This window comes from Dipodomys merriami, unplaced genomic scaffold, assembly GCF_024711535.1.
Source record: "Dipodomys merriami isolate MVZ:Mamm:240054 unplaced genomic scaffold, mDipMer1.0.p SCAF_92, whole genome shotgun sequence".
Lineage (NCBI taxonomy): Eukaryota > Metazoa > Chordata > Mammalia > Rodentia > Heteromyidae > Dipodomys > Dipodomys merriami.
Genome location: NW_027206535.1, coordinates 3073303 through 3087815, shown reverse-complemented (window position 1 = coordinate 3087815; position 14513 = coordinate 3073303). Strand labels below are relative to the sequence as shown.

The 14513-nt window shown below is 48.1% G+C and overlaps 2 protein-coding genes across 3 annotated transcripts; both read left to right on the top strand.

Annotated features, from left to right (window-relative positions):
• Window positions 1–278: 278 nt before the first annotated feature.
• S100a13 (S100 calcium binding protein A13) lies at window positions 279–9322 on the top strand. Its single transcript, XM_070014052.1, has 3 exons — window positions 279–382; window positions 1293–1485; window positions 9078–9322. The coding sequence occupies exons 2-3, from the start codon at window positions 1333–1335 to the stop codon at window positions 9219–9221; spliced, it is 297 nt and encodes a 98-aa protein (XP_069870153.1). The 5' UTR covers window positions 279–382; window positions 1293–1332; the 3' UTR covers window positions 9222–9322.
• A 2773-nt stretch (window positions 9323–12095) lies between these two features.
• On the top strand, window positions 12096–13923 carry S100a14 (S100 calcium binding protein A14). 2 transcript variants are annotated; one of them, XM_070014018.1, is made up of 4 exons: window positions 12096–12168; window positions 12491–12595; window positions 13064–13210; window positions 13401–13923. In XM_070014018.1, exons 2-4 carry the CDS (start codon window positions 12566–12568, stop codon window positions 13536–13538), a joined length of 315 nt encoding a protein of 104 aa, XP_069870119.1. In that variant the 5' UTR covers window positions 12096–12168; window positions 12491–12565; the 3' UTR covers window positions 13539–13923. The 2 variants fall into 2 exon arrangements, with proteins under 2 accessions (XP_069870119.1, XP_069870120.1); XM_070014019.1 differs by lacking the exon at window positions 12096–12168 and adding an exon at window positions 12198–12268.
• The last annotated feature ends 590 nt before the right edge of the window (window positions 13924–14513 follow it).

The following is a 14513-nucleotide window of genomic DNA, read 5'->3' as shown; positions in this document are numbered from 1 at the left end:
GGGTTCTTTAAGTAGTTTCCCAGTGGGACCTCTGCTGAGTTCTCTCAGATGTTTTATTTTTCAATCAATAGTTCCCCCCCCCCCATTAGTTACCCCCTAATAGTAACCAATTAGCTGTGAGGGTGTGGAGGGGCAGTAGCCTTCACTGGGGGACAGGATTCTTGGGAGTCTTTCTGCCCTCAAGGGGGCGCAAAGGGCTGGGCTGGACATCGGGCTCCAGGCCCTGCAATCAGGCACAGAGAGGCGGGATTGGGCGGCTCCTGTCTTCTGAATCAAGAGTGCAATTTGACACCTCGGCAAGGGAGTGGCTCTCCCCTCTCTCCGGCTCTTATAAACTTCAGCCCTCAGGCTCTGGCTAGCAGCACCCTATCTTCTTGCCCTGGTGAGTTGAATTCGATGACCCTGGGGTTGTGAGTGCCAAATATCCTAGGGATCCTTTTTTTTACTCTCTGTCCCCAAGTCCCTCTCCCCCAAGGCCCATTCTGAAGCAATTCAGGAAGTGGCTTTGGGAGAGAAAATGATGGTCCCTGTAGGGTTGTGTGTGTGTGTGTGTGTGTGTGTGTGTGTGTGTACACGTATGTGCGTGCACGCATGTTGGGGAGAATGAGAGGTATGAGTGTGTGCATGTCTCCTTCCTCCAGTTCCCTCCCCTGTCAGGGGCTGTGAGTGCAAAACCAAGCCCGTTGTAGTCTTGGGGAATTTCCGTTTCAGGGTCCCAGGGTCCCAGGATCGTGTCACCAAGAGACAGGAGTGGGGTGGATCTGTGGGGAGAGTAGGGTGAGGAAGCAGAGAAGACATCTGTCCAGACATCTGACCACTGGGCCTTGGCCAATCCTGGGCTGGTCTGCTGGGAACATTGGCCAGCATGTGGGTGGATTGACTGCCGGGGTGGAGACCCAGGTCTCAACATAAACAAGTTTTGGAGACAAACAACCTCCTGACCCTTTGAGGCTGGCTAAGACCACAAACAAGAAAACTTGGGCTACCAGTATCAAAGGATGATCCCCTCCCCCGCCAAGAGCCCCCTCCCAGGATCTCCACAGAGACATCCCTAAGACAGACACTTAGAAAGGACTCTCAGACTGTAGAACTCAGAGAAAAAAGAATTTCAGGAACTGAATTGAGATACTATTGCCTGGTCTCCCGGCTCAAGCTCCAGACCTATCCCTTCCCTCTTCTTCACAGTGCCCCCTTCAGGCAGAGGCCTGACATGACAGCACCAACCTGGAGCTCTTGGTCATCTCTCATCCTGGGAATACTAACTCTCCCTCTGCTTTTCCCCTATCCTGTAGGTCTGCCTGTGAGGCCATTGGCTTCTGCCTCAGGGTGCTAATGGCGGCTGAACCGTTGACTGAGCTGGAGACAGCTATTGAGACAGTGGTCACCACCTTCTTCACCTTTGCAGGGCAGGAAGGCCGGAAGGGCAGCCTCAGCATCAATGAGTTTAAGGACCTGGCCACCCAACAACTACCTCATCTGCTTAAGGTTGATGAAGTCTGGGACTGAGATTTTGTGAGACAGAGTTATGGGGTTCTGTATGTGTAGTGAGATTGCTGAGTTGAGATGGGATGCTAAGCATTCATGGTTCACACCTATACTCACACCTGTAATTGTAGTGAGATCTGAGGATCATGGTGCATAGCCAACCCGGGCAGGAAAGTCCATGAGACTCTTATTTCCAATAAACCACCAGAAAACTGGAAGTGGCAGTGTAGCTCAAGTGGTAGAGTGCTCACCTTGAGCTGAAGAGCTGAGGAACAGTGCCCAGGTCCAGAATTCAAGCCCCACAATCCCCCCCCCCCCAAAAAAAGGGCAAAACTGGGATGTGGCTCAAGTGGTAGAATGCTAGCCTTGAGAAAAAAAAAGTCAAGAGCTAGTGCAAGGCTCTGAGTTCAAGCCCCAGTACTTATATACACACACAAAAGAATATGAGAGTATGTTTTTTAGGTTTTCCTGCTTGTGGTGTGTGTGTGTGTGTGTGTGTGTGTGTGTGTGTGTGTGTGTCTGTGTGTCTGTGTGTCTGTGTCCGTGTCTGAATCTGTCTGTCTCTGTCTCTCTGTCTGAGAGAGTGTATGTGAATTGCATTAAGTAAGAAAAAGGTGCTGGAAGTGTGTTATAGGGTTCTGTGTTACCATCAAATGATCCTGTTAGCTTCTTCTTTTATTTATTTTTTTACTCACAGGTGTGGGGCTTGAATTCAGGACCTGAGCACTGTCCCTGAGCTCTGTGCTCAAGGTTAGTGCTCTACCACTTTGAGCTACAGCTCCACTTCTGGTTTTCTGGTGGTTAACTGGAGGTAAAAGTCTCATGGACTTTCCTGTCCAGGCTAGCTTTGAACCTCGATCCTCAAATCTCAGCCTCCTGAGGTGCTAGGATTACTAGTGTGAGCCACTGGTACCTGGCTCCTGTTAGCTTCTTCTTCTTGTTTTTTTTTTTTTTTTTTTGGTCCGGTTGTGGGGCCTGAACTCTGGGTCTGAGCACTGTCCCTCAGCTCTTTAGCTCAAGGCTAGTGCCCTACCACTTGAGCCACAGCGCCACTTCCAGCTTTTTTCTTTTTGCTTATGTGGTGCTGAGGAATCGAACCCAGGGCCTCAGGCATGCAAGGCAAGCGCTCTACCACTGAGCCAACTTCCCAGCCCCTCCTGTTAGCTTCTTGTATCTGCTTGTGCTTCTCTAGTCTCATTTCTTCAAAACAGGATTAGACCCAGAGCTGGATACCAGAAGATTTACAGACTGTAAGAAGGTGGGAATATGGGTTAGTGGTAGAATGCTTGCCTAGCATGCATGAAGCCCTGGGTTTGATTCCTCAGTACCATAAATAGAAAAAAGCTGGAAGTGTCTCCATGGCTCAAATGGTAGAGGTCTAGCCTTGAGCAAAAAAAGAAGCTCAGGGACAGTGCCCAGGCCCTGAGTTCAAGCCCCAGGACAGGCCAAAAAAACAAAGAACAGCAAAAAAAAAAACAGACTGTAAGAGCTAGAAAATAATCAAGAGAAAACAAGTCCTCATACCTCATTTTGCACAATGGAGAGTAAGGCTCAGCAGTGGGAAGGGATTGTCAGAAATAAAATCATAAGCCAGATGTCTGTAACTTCCAGGTACTGGGGAGGCAGAGATAGGAAGATCACAGTTGAAGCTAGCCCAGGTTACTGAGACTCCATTTCAGCAACGAAGCTGGATGGCTTATGTCTATAATCCTAGCTATGTGGGAGGTGTAGGTAGGTAAGAGGATTTTTTGTCCAAGGCTGGGCTTGGATAAAAGCATGACCTAACTTGGTAAATAAACTAAAGCTACAAGAGCTGGAGGCATGGATCATGTGGTGAAATACTTGCCTAGTAAGTATAAGGGGTTTTGAGTTCAAACCCCAGTACTACAAATCAAACATTAAAAAACAAAGCAAGCCCACAGAACCTAAACCAAAAATACCCCACAAGACAGGCATGGTAGTGCATAGTTATAATACAAGTATATGGGAGGCTGAGACAGGAAGATCATGAATTCAAAGCCGACCTGGATACATAGCTAAGTCCTATCCAACCAGCAGCACGGCCAAATTCATGGAATGCTCTCAGCATAGGAGGGCCTATAAAGAATATCAGTGACTACTTCCTGTCCTCTATGGAAATCCCCTCAGTAGATCACAAGACAGCAGTAATTTTTTTACATCTGTTCTCAAAAGTCAGCTGGGATTTAAATTTCACAGACTCTAGTTTTACATGGCATTTCAGGCCATTAACAGTTTCTTTTATATTTTTCCTGAATTTATACACACATAACAGTATGTGAATGTGAACTAAATTTCTTTCTTTCCTTCCTTCCTTCCTTCCTTCCTTCCTTCCTTCCTTCCTTCCTTCCTTCCTTCCTTTCTTCCTTTTTAGGTAGTACTGAGGTTTGAACTCATGCTTGCTATGCAGGTGTTTTACTATTTGAGCCATGCTCCAAGCCCTTTCAGCTTCAATTATTTTTCAGACAGTCTTGCCTTTTTGCCCAGGGTTGGCCTGGTCTGAGATCCTTCCATTAATGTCTTCTGCAGAGCTGGGATGATATGTGCTACCACTTCTGGATTATTGATGGAGATGAGGGAGGCAGGGTCCTCACTATGCGCCACAGCTGGTCTCCAACTATGATTCTCTTGATCTCCTCCTCCTAAGGAGGCGAAATTACAGACATAAGCCATTATGGATGCCTAGTGTAAATATAGATTTTTGAATAACAAAAGGAGTCTCTGAAACTTAGAATCCCTCATTTGCAAAATTTCCTGACTTCTCAGACTTTGCCTTGTAATAAGAAACTTCAGGTTCTACCCTGAAATTACAGCATCCTCTTGTAGCCTGGTTAAACAATGAGTGAGGTTGGCTTTTTATTTTATTTTTTCCCCTCTAAATTCAACACCTTTGGGCCTGGACATTCAGGAAGTTAGATCTCTTCCTCCTCCTCCTCCTCCTTCTCCTTCTTCTTCTCCTCCTCCTCCTGCTTCTCCTCCTCCCCTCCCCCTTTCTCCCCCTCCCTCCTCCTCCTCCTCCTTCATCTTCTCCCAGATCTTAGGTTCTTTTTTTTCCCTCAGGAACCCCCAGCCCCTTGGAAGCTCATCTACTTGTCTGCTTTCCTGCTTACCTGTAGTGCCTCTAGTTTTCCAGCTCCTGGGGTATTGTTTTTGTTTCTCATCATTGTGTTTGTCATTATTTTCAGTGGTCACAGTATCCAATCTGTGTCTACCACCTAGCCTTTCAATTCTTACACCATTTCTTTTTTTTTTTTTTTTTTGGGGGGGGGGGTCCATTTGTGGGGCCTGAACTCTGGGCCTGGGCACTGTCCCTCAGCTCTTCAGCTCAAAGCTAGCGCTCTACCACTTGAGCCACAGTGCCACTTCTGGCTTTTTCTGCTTATGTGGTACTCATGCATGCAAGGCAAGCACTCTACCACTATCATCTTCCCAGCCCCTCCAACAGGTTTTATTCAGGAAGAAAACAAAACCTGGGAAGGTTAGCCAAGTCTTCTGGAGCCTGAATAAAGGGTAAATGGAGCAGCCCCTTACAACTAGGGTCCCTGAAAATATTAGAAAAAGTGAAGTCAGTGGGGCAGATGGAAGTGGGGTGAGATGGAGTGGGGTGGGAGAGCAATGTTATTTTTTATTTTATTTTTTTGTTGGTCGTGGGACTTGAACTCTGGGCTTGTGCCCTGTCCTGCATTGTTCAGCTCAAGGCGAGCACTCTACCGCTTGAGCCGCAGCACCACTTCTGGTTTTCTGGTGGCTAATTGGAGATAAGAGTCTCATGGACTTTCCTGCCTGGGCTGGCTTTGAACTGCAATCCTCAGATCTCAGCCTTCTGAATAGCTAGGATTACAGGCGTGAGCTACCGGTGCCGGGCTAGCAATGTTATTTTTCTCAAGAGTTTCAAGGTTTCAGAAGTATCTGTGACGCTAGGGGCATCAGTGACAGATGTGGCCTTGATTTCAGTCTCTCTTCCAAGACTGCCAGTGCATTTGTTCAGGAGGAAGGGGAGAGGAGATGATTCACTGGAGTGGGAAACGAGGATAGTTCAAGGGAATTGCTGTTAGGGAGAAGATGAGTGCTTTTAGTTTAAATTATTTTCTATCAGCTGAGAATCACAGTTTGAAGTCAGCCTGGGCAGGAAAGTTTGTGAGACTCTTGTCTCCAATTAACCACCAAGAAGCTGGAAGTGGAGCTTTGACTGAAGTGGTAAGGCACCAACCTTGGGTCTAAAAGCTCTGTGATAGGGGCTGGGAAGGTGGCTCAGTGGTAGAGCGCTTGCCTTGCAAGCCAGAAGCCCTGGGTTCGATTCCTCAGCACCACATAAGCAAAAAGAAAAAAGCCGGAAGTGGCACTGTGGCTCAAGTGGTAGAGCGCTAGCCTTGAGCTGAGGGACAGTGCCCAGGCCCAGAGTTCAGGCCCCACAACCCGACCCAAAAAATAATTTAAAATAAAAATAAAAGCTCTGTAATAGCCCCTAGGTCCTGAGTTCAAGCCCTGGTATGTACACACACACACACACACACACACACACACACACACACACACACACACACACACACACACACACAAATAAGCAACAGAAAGCAGGATTGGAAACATGGCTCAAGTGGTAGAACACCCGCCTAGCAAGGAAGCCCTAGACCAGTCTGTTCTTCAACTGGAGATCTGCCAACCTCAGCTTCCTGTGTGCTAGGGATTATAGATATGCACCACCATGCCCAGCCTTCAAGCTCTTGATTTGTAACTTTTCATTTTCCATCATCATCCTTCATCTTTTCATTTATCTTCTTAGTTTTTTCTAAGACTCTTCATTAGAATGACTCCCTCAAATCCCTTGATTCTGTCCCTGTGTCCTGATTATCTAACAGAAGCCCAATCCTGGTGAAATCCAACATTTAGCTTACATTAACGTACTGGTTAGATTCATCATCTGTGCCTGGCACTTGGATGGCTGAATCTGTCTGGCAAAAGATTTGCAGCTGTGTTGACTTTCTCACTTTTAAAATCTATAGCCACAAACTCCAAAGGGACCCTTGACAATGCCCTGTTGACTCATTTACCAGCTCTTTCAGTGATCAATTCACAATGTCTCTCTTTCTTTCACATTTCCTGTCACTGACAGTTAATCACTGAGCAAATAAGGGCAATCAGGAAACATCTAAATGCTTCCTCTACCCCCAAATCTACCACCTGATCAGCACATTTGTCTTCCATCCTGTTTCAATGAATAATGTAGCTCTCTTTCTGAGTCCTGCTCCTCCATTACTACCTGGATAGACTCTAGCCTGTCCCACCTACTTAAAGAACTTCCCTTCTACAGTCATTCTTTCTTTTTATTCCTTTTTTTTTTCGGTCACGGAGCCTGAACTCTGGGCCTGGGTGCTGTCCCTCAGCTCTTCAGCTGTAGACTAGTGCTCTACCACTTGAGCCTCAGCCCCACTTCTGGCTTTTTCTGCTTATGTGGTGCAGAGGAATCGAACCGAGGGCCTCATGCATGCAAGGCAAGCACTCTACCACTGAGCCACCTTCCCAGCCCTCCAGATTGTTTTCATGCCTTTTTTTTTGCCAATCCTGGGGCTTCAACTCAGGGCCTGGGCAATGTCCCTGAGTCTCTCTGTGCTCACAGCTAGCACTCTACCCTTGAGCCACAGCGCTTTTTCTGTGTATGTGGTACTGAGAAATCTAATCCAGGGCTTCATGCATGCTAGGCAAGCACTCTACCACTGAGCCACCTTCCCAGCCAGCCCCCAGTCATTCTTTCTCTTTCTTGCATCATTGGATTGTCCTTTACAGTCATTCCTAGTTTACAAATATACTATAACATCTCCTGTTTTGTTTTTGATTTTTTGGTCCGGTCGTGGGCCTGAACTCTGGGCCTGGGCACTGTCCCTCAGCTCTTCAGCTCAAGGCTAGCGCTCTACCACTTGAGCCACAGAACCACTTCCGGCTTTTTTTTTCTGTTTATGTGGTGTTGAGGAATCGAACCCAGGGCCTCATGCATGCAAGGCAAGCGCTCTACCACTGAGCCACCTTCCCAGCCCTTGGTTTTGTTTGTTTTTGGTGCCAGTACTGGGGCTTGAACTTAGGGCAGTCTCAGCTCCTAGTGCTCTACCACTTTAGTCACAGCTCTACTTCTGGCTTTTTGGTGGTTAATTAGAAATAAGAACCTTATCTGTGAGATTGGGATTACAACTGTGTACCACCATGCCCAGTAAGATGAGACCTCTCATGGGCACATGGGCATAATATGTGTTTGCTCTTGGATAGAGAACTGTCTGGGCTTTTTTTTTTTTTTTCTTTTCTTTTTAAATTTGATAGAGTCTTACCATGGCAGCTCAGGTTAGACTTGAACTTGAGATCCTCCTGCCTAAGCCTATAAAGTGCTGGGATTACAGACATGGGCCACAGTGCTAGTGTGGGCCTAGCTGGGCCTTTTTTTTTTTTTTTTTTTTTTTTTTTTTTGGTCATGGGGCTTGAACTCTGGGCCTGGGCACTGTCCCTGGACCTCTTCAGCTCAAGGCAAGTGCTCTACTTGAACCATGGTACCACTCCTGGTTTTCTGGTAGTTAACTGAAGATAAGAGTCGCTTGGACTTTCCTGCTAGGGCTGGCTTTGAACTGAGATTCTCAGATCTCAGCCTCCCTGAATAGCTTAGATTACAGGTGTGAGCCACCAGAGCCCAGCTTTTTTATTTTTTATTTTTTTATTTTAAATAAGGGCACATTTAATCCTGGAAGCAGGGTGATGTGGTACATACCTGTAATCTTAGCTACTTAGACAGCTAAGGCAGGAGAATCTAGGCCTGAAGGTGTGCCCTGGATAAAAGCATGAGACCCTATCTGGAAAAATAAATCAAGTAAAAAAAAAGATTGAAGGTATAGCTCAAGTGGCATAGTGTTGGCCTAGTAAGTTCAAGGCTTAAGTTCAAACCTCACTGCCACAGAAAACCAAAACAAAACAAAACAAAAACTCAACCATGTATATAGGGTATTTTCCAATTTAAAAAACGGCACATAAATGTTGGATGTCAGGGGCTCACACATGTAATCCTAGCTACCCAGGAAGCTGAGATCTGAGGATCAAGGTTCAAAGTCAGCCTGGGCAGGGAAGTCTGTCTCTGTGTGTGTGTGTGTGTGTGTGTGTGTGTGTGTGTGTGTGTGTGTGTGTGTGCGTGTGTGTGCGTGTGCATGCATGCGCATGTGCACGAGAGAAAGAGAGAGAGAGAGAGAGAGACAGACAGACAGACAGACAGACAGAGAATGAACCAGCTTTCAGTTGGCTTTTCTACTCAAGGCTGGTGCTCTATCACTTGAGCCACACCTCTATTTCTGGCTTTTTTTCTGGTTAATTGTAGATAAGAGTCAGATTTGTCTGCCTGGGCTGGGTTCAAACCTTGATCCTCCTATCTCAGCATCTTGAGTAACTAGGATCATGGGTGTGAGCCATCAGCACCCAGCTACATCCTCAACGTTAGGTCAGAGGCAGGTGCTGGTGCTCTCTGAGGAAAGGCAGCTGGTAATCCTTTCTCCCTGTCGTAAGAGCCTTAGTTTCTAATGCTCTCCTTTCCTTTTGGGTCTCTGCAGGATGTGGGTTCCCTAGATGAGAAAATGAAGAGCTTGGATGTGAATCAAGACTCGGAGCTCAAGTTCAATGAGTATTGGAGACTGATTGGGGAGCTGGCCAAGGAAATCAGGAAGGAGAAGGCCTTGGAGATCCGGAAGAAGTAAAGCTTGCTGGCTTGGATAGGGGTGGATAGAGAGAGCAGGGCTGGGTAGGGTCAGGCAGCACCCCTCTTCCCGCAAATAAAATGTTCTCCTTGAAACACAAATGTTTCCTATTCGCATCCCACTTGATTTCTTCTCTTGATTTCAGGGGTCTCTGCCCTGACCTGTGTGTGAGTTGGATGAGTATCAGTTCCTTGAAGAATGTTATCTTCAAATATCCCATGGCATCTAGCAGAGGACTTTTTTGTTTTTCTTCTGTGTGCTGGGGATCTGACTCAGGGACTTAGCATTAGGTCTTGTATTAAGTAGGTGCTCAGTAAATAAGTGGTTGATAAAAGACACAGAGGGAGCAGGTGAGGTGGCGCCTAGCTCATCAGTTGGTTGCTGGGCTCAGCTGCAAGGTTCTGGCTCGGCTTCCCCCATTTTTCCTGTATTATTCCTAGACTTTGTCCTCTAGATGTAATGCATAGGAGGCAAGGGTGTTGAGCACATGGCTAGATATTTTACCTGCATTATCCTTTTTAATTCTCACAGCCCTTTAAAACCCATAGTATTCCAAAACCCAGTATGAAAGATGAAGAAACAGCTGGATGCTGGTGGCTCATGCCTATAATCCTAGCTACCCAGGAGGCTGAGATCTGAGGATTGTGGTTCAAAGCCAGCCTGGGCAGAAAAGTTCCCGTGAGACTCTTATCTCTAGTTAATACCCCCCCCCCCAAAAAAAAAGATGAAGAAAAAAATTTAGGGTGTTTAAGTCACAAAGGCAAGAGCAGTGAGAGCCATGTATAGTGACCCAGGCCTGTAATTTTATCACTTTGGAGGCTGAGAGTGGGAGGATTGTGGTTTGAGTCCAACCTGGGCAGAAAGGTTCATGAGACCCTTTCTTAACCCATATCTGAGAACAGTGGCTCACCCATGGGAGAATGAGTTTGGGCGGTACAGGCCAGCCCAGGAAGAAAAGTTTACCACACTGTGTCCACAGAAGGAAAACTTGGCATGTGCCTATCATCTCAGTGACAAAAGGAAGTTTAAAAGTAAGCGGATCAGAGCTCAGGTATGCACCTGGGTGGGCAGCAAGACCCAATCCTAAAAATAGGGCTAGAGATGTTCCTCAGCAGTATCATAGGAAATAAGCTCAAGGATAGCTCAAGCTCTAATTCTAATTCTAGTACTTCAAAAGAGAGAAAAGGAAAATGAAAAGAGGAAGAAAGCAAGAGAAGGAGTAGCTGGAACTGGTATGAAATTCTAGTGCCTCTAATTCATGAGTCTTTTGCAGGTAGGTTCATGGGAACTTTTTTCCCCATCTCCCTCCCTTCCTCTAGAGCACAAGTGAAACAGAAGGGACTGGGGATCATGGTTTAAGGAAGTGAGGTAAGGGTGCTGGAGTAGCAGTTGGGGCCTGGCCTTCCCCTCCCTGTTCTTCCTGGCCTGAGGGGCATGTGGTTTGCAAAATCCACCACCAGAGAGAGCAGGGGTGGGACAGTGATTCAGGGCTGCCTTCTTGGACAGTCATTGTAGTGCCTACAGGTATTCACATGGGGCAGCTAGAAGTCCAGGGAGTTAGATGGAGAAAAGCTTCCCATCATATATCACAGAAGGGTCCCTGGTGATGTCCCCTCCCTCTCCCAAAGCCCTCCAGACAGAGGCTTCAGAAGGGCCATTGACAGAGACATTTCAGGAGGGCTTCCACACTGGGGATGTCTTTACAATGACAGGGACCCTCAGGCTGAGACTCCTCAGAGCGATACCATGCTCTCAGAGAAGCCCTGAGATGGAAAGACTCTCTGAAGGGTCTCTTCAGAAGCCCTTCAGAGGAACTGTCTGAATGGGACCCTCGTGGAAGGGCCACTGATTGAGGCCAAAAGTACAAGAGAGCTCTAACAGGTGACATGGGCGGGGCATTGAGATGTGTGCTCTGATCTCAGAATGTAGGAAAGGAGTCCGGGAATTTTGCCTCTGGTTTCTCTGCCTGGGCCCTGATTCATGCCCTTCCTTCTACACCTCCCTATGACTGTGATTTGGAGGCCTGGACAGATGAAGAGGATCACTTGGGTACAGCGCAGGCCTTCTAGGGTGACGACCTAAGGACTGGATTGGAAGGCGGGTGGTGAGGTGTAGCCGCTGGGCCTGGGAAGACTTGGGATTCGGAGGGAGGAGGAGGTGGTTGTAGTCTAACCAGTTTGGAGGTGTGGTTAGCTGCCAGCTAACTCATCTGGGCCTTGCACATGTGCATTCTCGACTGCTGTAGGGAGCTCTTAGGAAGTCAGGTCAATGCTCCTTCTACCAGGCTTTTCTCTGGATCTTTCTCTTGACCTCCCCATTCCTTTCTGTCATCCTAACTGGGAGAGGTTGGGCTTTATGTCTGGGTAGGCTTGAAAGTCACAATCAAAATTGGCCCTGATTGGAAAGAAAGAGACAAGACAGTCAGACAGGCAAGCAGGCAGGAAGCATACAGATATTGAGACACTGAACTTACAGAGAGACCCCTGTGGACCTTTTCCAAGTCCCTTTATTTCCCTTTGTCCCACAGACCTTTCTTTGATCAGCCCCTGTTTCTCTTTTCTCTTGATTAATGTAGACTCCTCTGCGTCTCTGCCTCACAATTTTCCTAAGCTCTTTCAGCTCCCAGGTGAGACCCTTCATGATTCCCCCTTCCTCCCTGTTCCTCCCCTTCTTTCCTAGTGACTGTTCATGTTGATTCAGAGCCAGGGGCAACCCAGCTCCAGGGGCCCTCCATGGCTCCCTCCTCATGGTAGGAGTGGGAACAGACTAGAGTTTGGGCCAGTGGAGGGTGGGGCCTGCACAGCTGGCTCACAGCCCGGGCTGCTGTAAGAGGAGGGCTGGCCAAGGGATGAGGCCCAGCCCGCTGCCTCCCCTCCCTTCCCCCAGGTATAATAGCTGAGCTCAGGTGAGCTGGTTCCTCCTGTCCAGTCTCAGCGGCTGCCAGCAGGTAAGGAAACCCAGGGCCTTTCATCTTGATGGGCTGCGCCTGTGTCTCTCTTTCCCCAAGTTTTCCAAGGGAGGGCTGGAGATCTGTGTCCTGGAGCTTGGTATGTGTGTTTGGAGCAGAAGTGGGTGGCTAGAGGAGGTGGGAAGAATGAATTTGAAGTGAAGCCTAAAGGATTGCCTCTAAATGGGTTGGCCTAGGGTCTGTGGGCAGGATCTAGGTCTGTGTATAGTTGACTCCAACCCATGGGTAAAAGAATACCTTGAGAGGTCATAGAGAAAGAAGGATAAATGCTTGTTTTACTTTAGACCTTCTCCTCTTCTAGGCAGATCATGAGCCATCAGCTTCCCTGGGATAGCCTATAAGACAACGCAACTCTCACCAAAGGACCAAGTGCACCATGGGACAGTGTCGGTCAGCCAATGCTGAGGTGGGCCTAATTACCTGCTGGATTTGTTCCTACATTCCCTTCTTTCTCCTTAGTGTCTATGTCTCCCACTGACTAGTGCTGCTTACTTTGGCCTTGCTCTGCACCTAGACCTGGCCAGGGAGACCTGAATCCTCCCCCTATCTGATCTCTACACACAGTGTGAAGCAGATGGAGTCCTTCCTGGAAGAGGATATCTGGGCACATGCTAGAACCTGTCCTGCTGGGTTTTGGGGCTTTGAGGAGGGAAGGCTTGCCTAACCTAAGGCTCAGAGCAGAAGCAGTTGTGGCCTGGAGGCCATGGTGGGCGTGAGGGAGAGGGGCTAGACTCTGGGCTCTGGAGTGGGTAATGGCCAGTGTATCTTCCCACTTGTCTTTAGCCCAGTTGGCTTTGCCCAAGTTCCTGGGGGAAGCAGGTGCCGTGGGAATAGGTGGAACTTCCCTGACATGGCTCATTTCTTCTGCCCTCAGGATGCCCAGGAATTCAGTGATGTGGAGAGGGCCATTGAGACCCTCATCAAGAATTTCCACCAGTATTCTGCGGAAGGTGGAAAGGAGATGCTCACTCCCTCTGAGCTACGGGATCTAGTCACCCAGCAGCTGCCCCACCTTATGCCGGTACTGGGAGAGTAGACCCCACCCCATCTTGGCCCCTGACTTCCCAAGAAACTGTTCCAAGACCCCACCCCCACACACTGGCAACCCCCAGCCCTTCCCTCTTGCCATGCTGTCTGCCTCCAGCCAGGGTGGGGTGGGAAGATCAGAAGGTACTAACTTGCTTAGCTGTGGTATCTTCCCTCCTCCCCAGAGCAATTGTGGGCTGGAAGAGAAAATTGCCAACCTGAGCAACTGTAATGACTCTAAACTGGAGTTTGGGAGCTTCTGGGAGCTGATTGGAGAAGCAGCCAAGAGTGTGAAGCTGGAGAGCCCAGTCCCAGGAAGTTGACATCCTCATGGAATTCTGGGGGGAGGGGGTATAGGGTAGGGTGGAGGGGGAAGGGAACCTTAGAGACTGTGGACCTGGAAATAAAATTTCTTTCCACCATCACTACACTATTCCCCAACTTGCACCTCTCCTCATCTCTGCAAAGTCCAGGCTCATAACAGCCATCTGCCCCGTGCTATCCCTTCTTGCTTCTAACTCAGTCTCATACTCCTCCCAGCACTCTGTTCCTGGGCAAGGGCAGGGGAAGAAAGGGAACAGGATCAGGGAAGAGGCTGAGAAGGGTGTGATTCTGGGAATAAGAGAACCCAGCTGGGTGCTTGGGCATTGACAGAATGATGGTTGTTTTGTATCAATTTGATTAATAAAAAAAATGGAAAAAGTAAAAGATGTTGTCTTGATTGGACACACCGCCTCTCCCCACCTGCAGGACCCCTGGATGAGAGCTTCTTGGGGTTAAATGGAAAAGTCATTGGTGGGGTGAACATTTAGGGCTGGAGTGGTTGGCAGGGATTGAGTGCTCACTTTCCCCATGGACTTGGGTCAAGGGTGGTCCTGGGCCTGAAATGTGGGAGTACTGGTCCATTCTCAGGAGTAAGGCTCTCCTTGCCAATGGGCTTTCAGACAAGTGTACACATTTGGGGTAAAAAACATGAGCCCACATATTTTCAGGCACAGATGACGAATGGCAAGGAAAATAGGGGCTGAGAAACAAGCTAACTGGCTTAGGATTGAATCCCAGCTCTGCCATTTACGTCTTTGAAGTTTGGGGCATGCTCATGGAGTATCTTTCCTGATCTATAAAATGTGACTCATCACAGGAGTGTCGGGAGGATGATGGGGCCCATAACACAGTCTGACGTGTGATGTTCTTAACTGACAACTTGACATATCATGGGTGAATAAATTGAAGTCACTGTGGAAGTTGGTGACAGGGTCCTCTGTGGTTCTAGCTGTGACCTTGCTAAAGAGAGGTCA

What these genes read in the sequence shown, in the direction of transcription:
- S100a13 (XM_070014052.1), top strand. Translation starts at nt 1,333, where the DNA reads ATGGCGGCTGAACCGTTGACTGAGCTGGAGACAGCTATTGAGACAGTG. An exon ending in AACTACCTCATCTGCTTAAG is followed by an intron (nt 1,486 to 9,077) that starts GTTGATGAAGTC and finishes GGGTCTCTGCAG; the next exon opens with GATGTGGGTTCCCTAGATGA.
- S100a14 (XM_070014018.1), top strand. Translation starts at nt 12,566, where the DNA reads ATGGGACAGTGTCGGTCAGCCAATGCTGAG. An exon ending in GTCGGTCAGCCAATGCTGAG is followed by an intron (nt 12,596 to 13,063) that starts GTGGGCCTAATT and finishes TTCTGCCCTCAG; the next exon opens with GATGCCCAGGAATTCAGTGA. An exon ending in AGCTGCCCCACCTTATGCCG is followed by an intron (nt 13,211 to 13,400) that starts GTACTGGGAGAG and finishes CCTCCTCCCCAG; the next exon opens with AGCAATTGTGGGCTGGAAGA.